This window comes from Monodelphis domestica, chromosome 2 (genome assembly GCF_027887165.1).
Source record: "Monodelphis domestica isolate mMonDom1 chromosome 2, mMonDom1.pri, whole genome shotgun sequence".
NCBI lineage: Eukaryota > Metazoa > Chordata > Mammalia > Didelphimorphia > Didelphidae > Monodelphis > Monodelphis domestica.
Window position 1 is genome coordinate 104,724,243 of NC_077228.1, and position 12,347 is coordinate 104,736,589.

General features: G+C 42.4%; 1 protein-coding gene across 4 annotated transcripts in view; it reads left to right on the top strand.

Annotated features, from left to right (window-relative positions):
- Positions 1–12,347, top strand: part of LGR6 (leucine rich repeat containing G protein-coupled receptor 6) — a 167,799-nt gene that overhangs the window by 44,419 nt on the left and 111,033 nt on the right. For all 4 annotated transcript variants that reach the window (XM_001368959.3, XM_007481144.2, XM_007481145.3 and 1 more), the window contains exon 2: positions 5,385–5,456. In XM_001368959.3, coding sequence (XP_001368996.1) covers positions 5,385–5,456 — 72 coding nt within the window. The remainder of the gene's footprint in view (positions 1–5,384; positions 5,457–12,347) is intronic.

The window sequence follows — 12,347 nt, forward strand, 5'->3', positions numbered from 1 at the left end:
ATTTATTGGTAGTAACCACTGGTATGTACCCACTTCATTCAGTCCTCACAGCAATCTTTGGAGCATCTTTCCTTTAAACTGACCTAAGATTCTGGCATGAAACAATTCCATCTATCCATACTGACTGGCACTTACTCTGCAATTAATAGTTTTATTTGTATCTATTTTTTAAAACCCTTACCTTCTGTCTTAGAACGGTTCAAAAGCAGAAGAGCAGTAAGGGCTAGGCAACTGGGGTTAAGTGACTTGCCCAGGGTCACCCAGCTAGGAAGTGTGCAAAGTCAAATTTGAACCCAAAGACCTCGTCTCTGGGCCTGGCTCTCCCTCTACTGAGCTACCTAACTGCTCCACAATTAATAGTTTTAGAGAGTTAGCTGAGTCACAGAGGTTGTGACTTGCCCAGGACCATACAGTTAGCATGCATTAGGGATCAAACTTGAATCCAGGTCTTCCTCCAGGGCTATTTTTTTATCTGCCATGCCACACTGACCCTCAAAAAACAGTGATTTTTCCCTATTTTGCAAATGAAGAAGCGAGGTTTAATGAATTAAGTGACTTGTCCAGAGTCATACAGTTAGCTATTATCTAAGATGAGATTCCAATGTGGCTTTTTTCCCCAAGGCTGTGTCAAGCACTCTATCCACCATGCCCAGTTGCTATCCCAAATTTGCAAATTGGAATCTGGGTTCTGTCAGTAATATCTTTGAATCTTAATTTCCTCATCTGTAAAATGGGAACAATAATACTCTTCCAACCTATCCCAAAGGGTTGTAAAGAAAGTGTACTGTAAAACCTGAAATAGTATACAAATGTGACTTGTTCTTATGGCCACCAACACCATCAAAGATGCCTCTTTGACTCAGCCTTGTTGAAGTTATGGAAAGAACTATCCAAAGTGAAATAGGGAATATGGGTCCCAGTTCTGGCTCCGCAATTAATTTGCTGTGTGGCTTTAGTTTCTCAATGTATGCTGAGGGGTTTAGATTAGATAATCTCGAATGTTCCTTTCCAGCCCAGCATGCTCTGATTCCCAGAACGAGGCCCCCCTCCTGCCCCAAAGATGGCCATCTTGTTCCTCTGGGGAGAGAGAATTTCAGACAAAGTAGTGTTTGGACTTCAGCATTCTGCTTTTCTTGATTGAACCTGCCCAGGCCTGGAAACGCCTTCTTTAAAGGCCACTGAGATCTAGCTGGGGCCTTATCAAAGATAAAAACATTTGAGACTAAACAGTCTTTTTATAGATCAGAGCTGGACTCCAGAATGCATTCTCCCCCTTCTCTCCCCTGCCTCCAGCCCTAGCCCAGCTCCAGCCTGCCTTTGTAAGCAACAAAAATAAACCTTATGTGGGAGTTCTTGGGGGAAAGGACAAGGCTAGGATTCAGCAGGGAAAGTGGATTTCTAGGGAAGGGAGGCAAATTCAAAATGTGCTGAGGAGACCAGCATATTGGTGTCTGGACTGGTCTCACATCTCTCCTCCTGGGGGAGGTGGGGGGGGTACAAAGAGGTGTCATCAGTTGTGGGGAGCTTGAAACGGGGTTTCCTGGTAGCCAAATGTGTCAGACACAAATATCAGTTGCACACCTAGGCATTCACTGAGAAACAACTTCTGACGAAATGGTTGAGACATAAGAACACAGATCAAATCCCCTCCTTATGGGCACTTCTTGACACTTCCACGTGTGATAGATATGAAGGGGGTACCCATGTGAGTCATTGCCAGTCCTCAGGGATTGTCCCCCTAGGGAGGATTCTGCCAAGGAGAATATCAGTGGGCATTTTTTTAAAAATTTAAATTGAATTTATTATTATTATTTTTTTTAAATTTGGTCAATTTCAAACATTATTCCTTGATTACAAGAATCATATTCTATCCCTCTCTCCCCACCCCCAACCCCACCCTTCCCATAGCCGACACACAATTCCACTGGGTATTACATGTGACCTTGATCAGAACCTATTTCCATGTTGTTGATGTTTGCACTAGGATGTTCATTTAGTCTATATCGCTAATCATATCCCCTCGACCCATGTATTCAAGAAGTGGTTTTTCTTCTGTGTTTCTTTGCCCACAGTTTTTCCTCTGAATGTGGATAGTGTTTTTTCTCGTAGATCCCTCTGAGTTGTTCAGGATCACTGTATTGCCACTAATGGAGGAGTCCATTACATTTGATTGTACCACTGTGTATCAGTCTCTGTGTACAATGTTCTCCTGGTTCTGCTCCTTTCACTCTGCATCAGTTCCTGGAGGTCATTAAAGTTCACATGGAATTCCTCCAGTTCATTATTCCTTTGAGCACAATAGTATTCCATCACCAACATATACCACAATTTATTCAGCCATTCCCCAATTGAAGGGCATCCTCTCATTTTCCAATTTTTGGCCACCACAAAGAGCGCAGCTATAAACAATCTTGTACATGTATTTTTCCTTCTTATCTCTTTGGGGTACAAACCCAGCAGTGCTATAGCTGGCTCAAAGGGCAGACAGTCTTTTATCGCCCTTTGGGCATAGTTCCAAATTTATCAGTGGGCATTTTTGTACAATGCTTTTTTCCTTCCCCTCCTCCCAAGTACTCCCAGTGTTCCCAGGTGCCCTACTTCCTAATTCAAACAGATCTTGAAATCCCACTTCTTCCATGAAGTCCTCATAGGTTCTCCTCTAAGATTGAGCTTAGATTCCTCTCCAGATCTACCCAAACTAAAAATATTCTTTCCCTCTTCAGATATTCCCAGTAACTCTGTCTGCATTTCTTCTTTGCTTCTATAACTAAATACCTTGTATTATATGTCCCTCTATGTCTCCCCACTGAGAAGTCTTCAGGAGAATGTAAGCTTCTTGAGGACAAGAACTGGTTCATTTCTTCTCCATCCCTGAGCACAGTGCCTTGCCTCTCTATACTAGGTACCTAAGAAATGTTTCTTGAATTGATTGCAGCCCCTATGGTTACCTCCCAGGGGCTACCTGCCCCTGAAAACATGATTTGTTGAAGACATAAATGCCCTTATCGATCATGTTAAATATTATCCTTGTAACCTGGGTATGACCAATAACATTAGATTATAAATTCACTGAGGGGAGGGATCATGTACTGGTCTACAATAGAGCTCAAACTGGGAGCCATATAAAGGCTCTGGAAGGATTGTCAGAGTGGTTTCAGCTTTTGCTGCTAATTTAGCTGCCATCTTGGCTATGCCTCCACATAAAGGCTCTGGTAATGTTTATTAAAATGTGGCAATGCTTTTAGGGAGAAAGCTACTTAACCTTTACCCCATCTCTATAAATGGACCCACTTTTCTGATTCTGATTTGTGTAAGCATGGAACTCACAGAGCAAGCCCCACATCCCTAGGGGACTCAGAAGGTTAGAAAAACCACTCTTTTTCCAGACCCTTCCACCCACTTTCTGCCATCACCTACATTTTTTCCCCCTTTCCTAGAAACATACTAACTGGGAAAGGGAAGCAGAGGCTTTCAGGGGGGAAAGTGCTGGCTCTGCAGTCAGAGAATCTGGGTGTGAATTCAGCTTCTGCTGCTTACTGTCTATGAGACCTTGGGACAAGCCACTCTATCTCTTCAAGCTCTAGGGTCCTCATCTGTAAAACAAGAGAGTCAAAGTGACTGGCCTTTGAGATCGGAGGTTCTTCTCTGAATCTATGATCTTAGGATTGTTATTTTAGCAAGTATTGGACTTGTCAGAGGGAAGGTGGCAAGAAAAGAGTCACACAGGCTGGGGCAGTTTGCCATCTTAGATAAGACCGGCCAGGCAGAGTGATTTCAGTTGGGAGTCTGCTAGAGAAACAGTGGTTCTCAAATTATTCATCTCTGACTCCCACCCTGAGAGCTCTGGGAATTGGGGTGCAGGGGAGGATCAGGACCTCCACTTTGAGAAACATTATTGAGATAAGAGAGACATTGAGGACTCTAGAAAGAGAAAGAGGTAGACTTGAATGACTTCTGAAGCCAATACTCTTCCTTCATCCTATCCTGGAATATTCTAGAGAAAAAGCCACTATCAGCCCTTTTTTAACCCATGAGAGTTATGCCTTAGAGTCACCCCTAATTGTCATGCCTTTTACAGGAGTATTTGCTGGACAGCAGAGTAATCAGTAGTTTTCTTAGTCCCTTTCCTTTTAAGGAATTCAGATCCCTCTGCTGTTTCAACATCTCAAGTGGAAAAAAAAAGATGTTGGAGACCTGATTTCTAGTCCTGGTTCTGCTACTAATAACTAGCTGTGTGACCTTTGATAAATCTTTTGACCATCAGCTTCCCCCCTTAATGGAATGAGGGTGTAAACTAAGATGATCTCCTTGGACCCTTCCAGCTCTAAAACTTTCTTCTTCTTTGACCCCAAAGCCAAGGGGTTAAGGGAATATGGGGAAATTTAGGCATAGAGTGGGCACAGCCCCAAAGGGAGAATACATAGAAAAGAATCCAGGATGTCCTGCCTCTCAGTCCATTTCGGTCTCTGGAATTACATACACGTACATAGCTTGTAATGCCCAATTGGTATTGAGTGTTTGAGGTACTAATCTTTGTTATTGGAACTCCTATGGCTCATTGAACAAAAAAAAAGGATTTATTAAGTCCTTGCCAAGGGTCAGGCACTGGCCCAAGTACTAAGGGGATATAAATATGAGCAATCAAGACCGTTTATCTTCAGGGAACTTATATTCTTTTTTTTTTTTTAACCCATATTGGGGGCACCTGGGTGGCTCAGTGGATTGAGAGCTAGGCCCAGAGATGAGAAGTCCTGGGTTCAAATATGACCTCAGACACTGCCTAGCTGTGTGGCCCTGGGCAAGTCACTTGACCCCCATTGCCTAGTCCTTACCACTCTTCTGTCTTAGAACTAATACACAGAATTGATTCTAAGACAGAAGGTAAGGGTTTTGGGGGGGACCCTTATTTTCTGTTTTAGTAACAATTCTAGGACAGAAAGGTAAGGGCTAGGCAAATGGTCACAAAGCTAGGAAATGTCTCAGGTCATATTTGATCCCAGGACCTCCCAATCTCTAGGCCTGACTCTCAGTCCACTGGGCTGCCTAGCTGCCCCTCAAGCACAAATTCAAATAGAACACTTCTATTGAGGAGAAGAGTTGGAAGGAGGAGAGGGGTTACAACTGAGAGAAGCCTGGAAATGCCAGAGAAGAGGCAGGGGAAGCCTGGGCTGGGGAAAATCAGGTGAAAACTTTCTTGTTAGAGGTCAGGGGCAGGAGTCCTAATTCCAGGAAGAGGAGGCCACTGAGGAGGCTGGAGTGGTGGCTGTGTGGGTTTGGAGATGACCAAGAAGTGACCCTCTGGGCACAGGGTTGTGGACTGGACAGGGAGGATGACCATGGTAGCAACGATCTGACTTCCTTGTGCTTTCTTGACTTCCTCTTAGGGATCTGAGCATGAACAACCTCACTGAGCTCCAACCCGGCCTCTTCCTTCACCTGCGCTTTTTGGAGGAGCTGTGAGTAGAAGCCACTCTTTGTCATGGCTGGTGATGAGGGTGGGCTGGAGGCAGGTAAAGCCTGGTGAGGTGGGAAACCCCAGGACTGTGCCCTAGGAGAGGGCATCCATGGGGAGCTGGCCCTGAGTGTGGGGGGGGAGAGGTGGGGGGATCTGATCAAGGCATTCCCAGGCTGGAGGAGAGAGGAGAAAGGGGCAGAGAGAGAAAGGAAATGGCACTGGGATGGGTGACTAAATGTGTTCATTCATTCGGCTAAGTGTCACTGTAGATAGAGAGAGCAAGGAATTAAAAGGGGAAGGGGCAAGGGAACAAGCTTGTATTAAGTACCTACTATTTATTTAAAGAGTTCTTCATTTTAATCCAGTATAAGTGCTTATTGGATCTAGGAGAGGGGAGGAAAAGAAAATGAATCATAGAAACATGGAAAAATATTTAAATAAACAAGATATATAAGTTCAATTGTAAAAAATCAAATAAAGAGTTATATATTTTACAAGTGATCTCAGAGTTCAAATGTGGTCTCAGATACTTACTACCTATGTGATCCTGGGAAATTCACTTACCCTTGCCTCAGTTTCTTCTGTAAAATGGGGATAAAATCATACTTACCTCCCAGAGTTCTTGTGAGGTAGATAATTTACAGAATGCTTTGCAAACCTTAAAGTGCTATACAAATATTGGCTATAACAATATATATATATATATATTTACCAATTACACATAACAGATTTCCACATGAATTTTCCAAAATGATAGGATCCAAATTGTCTCCTTTCCTCCTTTCCTTCCTTCCTCCTAAAGCAGACAAGCAATTCGATCTGAGTTATAACTGTATTATTATATTGGCTATTATTTTTAATGCCAGAACATGGTATTTTTTTTATAAGGAATCCACATTCTTCTAGAGAAGGTGATGTTGTATTATCCTGCACCAGAAGAATTTTTATCCCTACATTAGAGTCTCTTATTTGAGTGCCTTGCCATGGCACAGAGGTGAAGGACAAGCTCTTATAGGTCCTTTTAAGCTGACGAGTGTAAAAATTAAATTATATTTTTACTAATAAAATATATTAAGAATCATTAGAAATCAAGGAATAAAGAAGATACAAAATAAAAACCATGTGCCCATGGCTGGTTAGCCCATTTAAAATCCCCCCCGCTTAGCTTACCACTATACTTGCTACATCATTGCAAAGGAAGGAAGAGCAGAGCAGCATGGGAGGTGATACTGCCAGTTAAATACAAATTGTGATCTCGCCTAAGTCGAGACTCAGGTGAGATTATAGGGAATTCTGGGAAATACCAAGGGCTTCTGGGGAATGAAGTCTAGGGTTCAAAAATCTCCATTTATACAAGAGACCAGACACTCTGCTGTCCCAGGCACAACTAAGCATCACAAGTCCATGATAGGGTCTGCTAGGCTCAGTGCATAGAGTGCCAGGCCTGGAGACGGGAGGTTCAAATCTGGCCTCAGATACTTCCTAGCTGGGTGACCCTGGGCAAGTCATTTAATCCTATTTGCCTAGTCTTTGCCCTTTATTCTTAGAGTTGTTATTAAGACAGAAAGTAAGGGTTTAAAAAAAAAGAAAGAAAACAACATGTACAGAATATATACAAGATAATTCAAAGAAGGAGGCAAAAGCAGGATGAGGAAAGCCTTCCTACTGGAGGTTTTTTGATCTATAAGAGACAGAGGCAGGGAGGGCTAGAGAAGTCAGCCTCCAGTTTTGTTTCTTTGGTTGCTCTTGCCATCTTGGCCCTCTCTTGCTGAGTTGTGTCTCTTTCTACTTCAGTGGTATTTAAATAAGACACAAGAGAGGATCCTGAGAGATGGTCAGCACCTGGGCAACTTCAGTTCTCTGAGTGAGGAAATGGGAAAAGGGCTTTCCCCCACGTGGCTGCCTTAGCCCTCCACCCTTCTTGTTTCTTGCTCCAGCAGGGGCAAGGAGGGAAAGATAGAAAAGGAGAAGAGAGCTTTTGGACCTCTGCCTTCCCATGGCCCCTCAGTGGCTTATTTACTTCTCCCTCAAGTGACTGGAGGGAAAATTATAAGTAACTTAGCATGATTGAAGAAACATTACATATTTAATGATTGAGCCAAAAAATGTTGGAGCTGGAAAAGACTTTAGGTCTTATCTAGGCCCACTCCTATGGTTTTAAAATTTTTTATTATATGTTTTTTCTTTTTTTTTAGACCCTTACCTTGTCTTGGAATCAATACCGTGAATTGGTTCCAAGGCATAAGAGTGGTGAGGGCTAGGCAATGGGGGTTAAATGACTTGCCCAGGGCCACACAGATAGCCTCTGTCTGAATCCAGATTTGAACCCAGGACCTCCCATCTCTAGTCCTGGCTCTCAATCCACTGAGTCACCTAATATATATTTTCTACAGTGGCCAAGCATTTTTTTTTCTCTTTCCTCTTCCCCTTCCACTGGTTCCAGGAGCCAACTTCACAAATACAAGATGGCTTAAATAGACAGAATTTTGTCCAAAAAAGATCTAAGGCTATAATGGACCACAGACTCAATAAGAGTCAATAGTGTGATATGGCAGCCAAAAAAGCAAAGTTGATCTTGGGCTGCATTAAAAGAGTCACAGTTACCAGGAATTAGGTGGGGACACTCCCTCTCCTCTGCCCTGGTTAGATCACTTCTGAAGTATTGTGTTTAGTTCTGGGCACCACATTTTAAGAAGTCAGTGATAAACTGCAATGTTCTGAGAACCACTGGAAAGTTAAGGGGCCTCAAGTCAGTGCCATGGTTGAAGGAACTGTGGATGTTTAGCCTGGAGTAGGGGAGAAGGGAATTGGGCTTGCCGTGGTAGACAACTCAGAGCCCCACCAGGACGCCAAAGGGTGGACATGGCAAAGAAATGAAATATACCTTTTATAGAAGGAAAAGCTTCACAATTCAAGCTATTCCGAAATGTATGGAGGTAGCCTCGGGCTCTCCCTTATTGGAGTCTCTAAGTTAAGACTGGATGAGCACTTATTGGGTGGGTGGTAAGGAGGTCTTCTTTGGAGAGGAGTTGAGACTTTGCTGCAGTCTATTACAGCTCTGAAATTCCATGATAATCCACTTAGGGAGGTTAAACTGGAAAGCAATTTTGACACTGGGAAATAAGCCAGTGAATATTAAAGTGTAAACTGCTAATTTCAGGAGTCCCTTGCTATTTCACACCCACAATTTTTTTTAAACCCTACCCTTCCATCTTGGATTCAATACTCTGTATTCGTTCTAAGGCAGAAACGCAGTGAGGGCTAGGCAATGAGGTTTAAGGGATTGGCATAGAGTCACACAGTGAGAAAGTATCTGAGGCTAGATTTGAACCCAGGATCTCCCATCTCAAGGCCTGGCTCTCAACCTACTCAGCCACGGAGCTGCCCCCTACACCCACAATTTTTCTAGCATTTCTATCTCTTTCTTCATTCCTGTGACTATTATTCTGGCACCTTAAGTATTTACCATCTTTTACCTGGACTATTGTCAGACTCTTAGTTGTGCTCCTTCCTTCTAATACCTTCCCTCTATTTGGTCCTCTATATAGAAGCCAAATGGATATTCCTAAAGAACAGAGCAGCTAAGTGGCCCAAATGCTGTCAGGAAATCCAGAATTCAAATCCGACCTCATACACTTACTAGCCATGTGACCCTAGGCAAGCCATTTGACCCAGTTTGCCTCAGTTTCTTCTGTAAAATGAGCTGGAGAAGGCAATGACCAACCATTCCAGTGCTTTTGTCAAGAAAACCTCAAAAGGGGTCATGAAGAGTTGGACATGACTGGAATAATTTAATAATGAAAAGAACAGGGTAGCCTGAGACATTTCCATGGTCAAGAAACTCTAGGTCTGAGTCATGGGCAGAACCAAGATGTTGGCTTAGTAGCAGCAAAAGCTGAAACCTCTCTGACAATCCTTCCAAACCAATGTTTAAAAAGTGCCTCAAAAGAACGGGATAGCAAGAGGGAGTGAGGGGGCTCTCCTCCTAAACACAACTTGAAAGGTAGGCAGAGAGAGTCAATTTTCACAGGATAAGGGGGAACTAGAAGCAAAAATGGCACCTAGAGGAGTGCTGGCCAATCACCCCCATTACCTACTGCACCAGGTTCCTAACCTGGGCATAGGCTAACTTTGAGATCCCAGGATTCAGCTCTACCAACAATAGAGCACCCCAGACCTACCTCTTGAAGTCCCAGGCTCTGGCACCAGCCCAAAGTATAGCCCAGAAGTCCATCCTGCTGGGCTCTTTCAAGCCTGCACTGTTGTGGTGAAGCCTTTAGCCTCAGGGCAAAATAGCTCACAGTGCTGAACCCTGCAAGCCATCAGCAGAGGAGAGAGAATCATCAGCTTTCAGAACTCCCAGTCCACAGGCAAAAAAAAAAAAGACTGGGAAAATGAGCAAACAACAGAAGAAACACCTAACTGTAGAAAATTTCTGTGGAGACAACGAGCAAAACGTAGAGTTAGACTGTGAGATCCAAGCAACCACATGCAAAACATCAAAGAAAATTGAAAATTGGTCTCAGGCACTGGAAGAACTCAAAAAGAAATTCTGGGTCCTCCCTGATGCCTTTAGGATAAAATAAAAACTTCTCTTCTTTTGGCTTTCAAAGCACTTCCATGGTTGGCTCCAGCCTACTTGGCAGACTGATTTCCTGTGGCTTCTCCTTGGGTACGCTCCAGTCTAACTCAGTTGGAATGCTCCCTTTACTCACACATAGTAGGGGATCTCCCAGTGCTGGGTCATTGTTCAGGCTGTCCATCTCTCCTATCTGAAAAACAGCCCTTCCTCAGCATCACTTCTTGGAATCCTTAGCTCTCTTTGAGGATGAGCTCATGTTCCACCTCTTACAGGAAGCCTTTCTTGATTTGCCCAGTTATCCTAGAAAATTACTTGGCATTTATTTTGTATGTATGTTTGGGTTTTTTTTTAAGCCCTTATCTTCTGTCTTAGTATGAATTTAAAAAAAAGAAGAAAAAAAGCTTCTCAAAACTATTCAGTCCACCAGCTAATATGACAGTATATGCAATGTTCCATACTCATAGTCCTCCATTTTTTTAAACCCTTACCTTCCATCTTAGAGTCAATGCTATGTATCAGTTCTAAAACAGAAGAATGGTAAAGACTAGGCAATGGAGGTTAAGTGGTTTGCCCAGGGTCACACAACTAGTGGGTGAATCACACAATTGAATCCAGATTTGAACCCAGAACCTCCCATCTCCAGCACTCTATCCACTGAACCACCTAGCTGCCTCCATGACCCCCACTTTTCCTGAAGGAAAGGAAAACCTATTTTTTCTTTTCTTAGGTCAAGCTTGTTAGAATGAACTTTCTTTTTTTTTTTTTTTGCAAGCAAAGGTAGTTTCTTGATTTTATATCACTACCAGCCAGCTTAGAACTTTATATATATGTTGTTTGTTTAGTTACAGTTTGCCGAGTTGAAGTAAATTTGAGGTAAAAGAATTTGGATCTTCATAGGTCATAGAGTCTCAAGACTTCCCATTTTGCAGCTGAGGAAACTGAGGCCCAGAGAGATTAATCAATTTGGCAAAGGTCATATAGATACCAAGGGATTGGCCCCAAGGTCTATAAGTCCTGACTTCAACCCTTTCTCTTTGGACCATGTTTCCTCTTAAAGAGAACAGCCTGAAACAGGTATCTTGAAGAAAGGCATGAAGATGTGAGATGGTGAATAGGAATGAGCAAAAAGATGAATCTAGCCTTAGACATTTAAGAGCTGTGTGACTTTAGGCAAATCACTTACCTGCTCTGACCCAGTTTCCTCATCTGTAAAATGGAGATAATAATAGCACCCACTTCTCAGAGCTGTTGTGAAGGTAAAATCAGATATTTTTAAAGCAAACACAGTATTTTCCAGATAGTAGCACACATTTTATTATTAAATATTAAATATATTATTTTTTATTGTTAAAGATGAAAGATTATTATTAAAAATAAGGTCTGTAGAGTCATGGAACGTCCAAGATGGAAGAGACCCCCATAGTCATCTAGAGTCCATCTTTCACTGAATAAAGGAATCCTTCTAGAATGTACTTGTACTGTCACTACAGAATGTGTTTACCTGATTTGAGAAGGTGGGACTAAGGAACCTGACATCACTAGGGGATAGCAGAAGGCTTCATTTTCTATGTTATTTATTCGTTGGTTTAATCAACCAACTGGTCAAAGAGCAGTCACTTATCAGTGAATCCTAAGAAGAGCCAGGAATGTGCCATCTACAGTGCTCTGCACATAGTAGTTGGTTATTAATAGTTATTAAGCTGAGTTGCTCTTGAGCTGTGACTCTTTCAAAGATCACTTTTCCATCAAACTCCCATTTATTCAGAATTTTCACATCTGGAGAGCTCAGATAACTAGATGACTTCTCCCCTAATTTAGTTTCCCTCCCTCCTCACTATGGTTTCCAAAAACCTCACTTCTATTATATATATTTGCTCTGTGACCCTGGGCAACTCACTTTACCTTCAGGGCTCCAGGCAATTCTCTAGAGAGTGGAAATTTCAGAGAATACATGGATAGAAGAAATTCCTCACTTGCAGCCTACTGCATCAATGAAATCGCAAGGTCAGTGGGGAAAAACAGATTTCATAATAAATACTAAAAAGTGCTATTATCAAGGATTATTAACAAAAGCACTTAAAAATAGCCCCTTTACTTTTTTTTTTTAAATAAACCCTTACCTTCTATCTTAGAATCAATACTGCATATTGGTCCCAAGGGAGAAAGGAATTAAGGGCTACAAAATGGGGATTAAATGACTTGCCCAGGGTCACACAGCTAGGAAGTGTCTGAAGCTAGATTTGAACATCCCATCTCTGGGTCTGGCTCTCAATCTACTGAGCCACTTAACTGCTCCCTCCTTTATCTTTT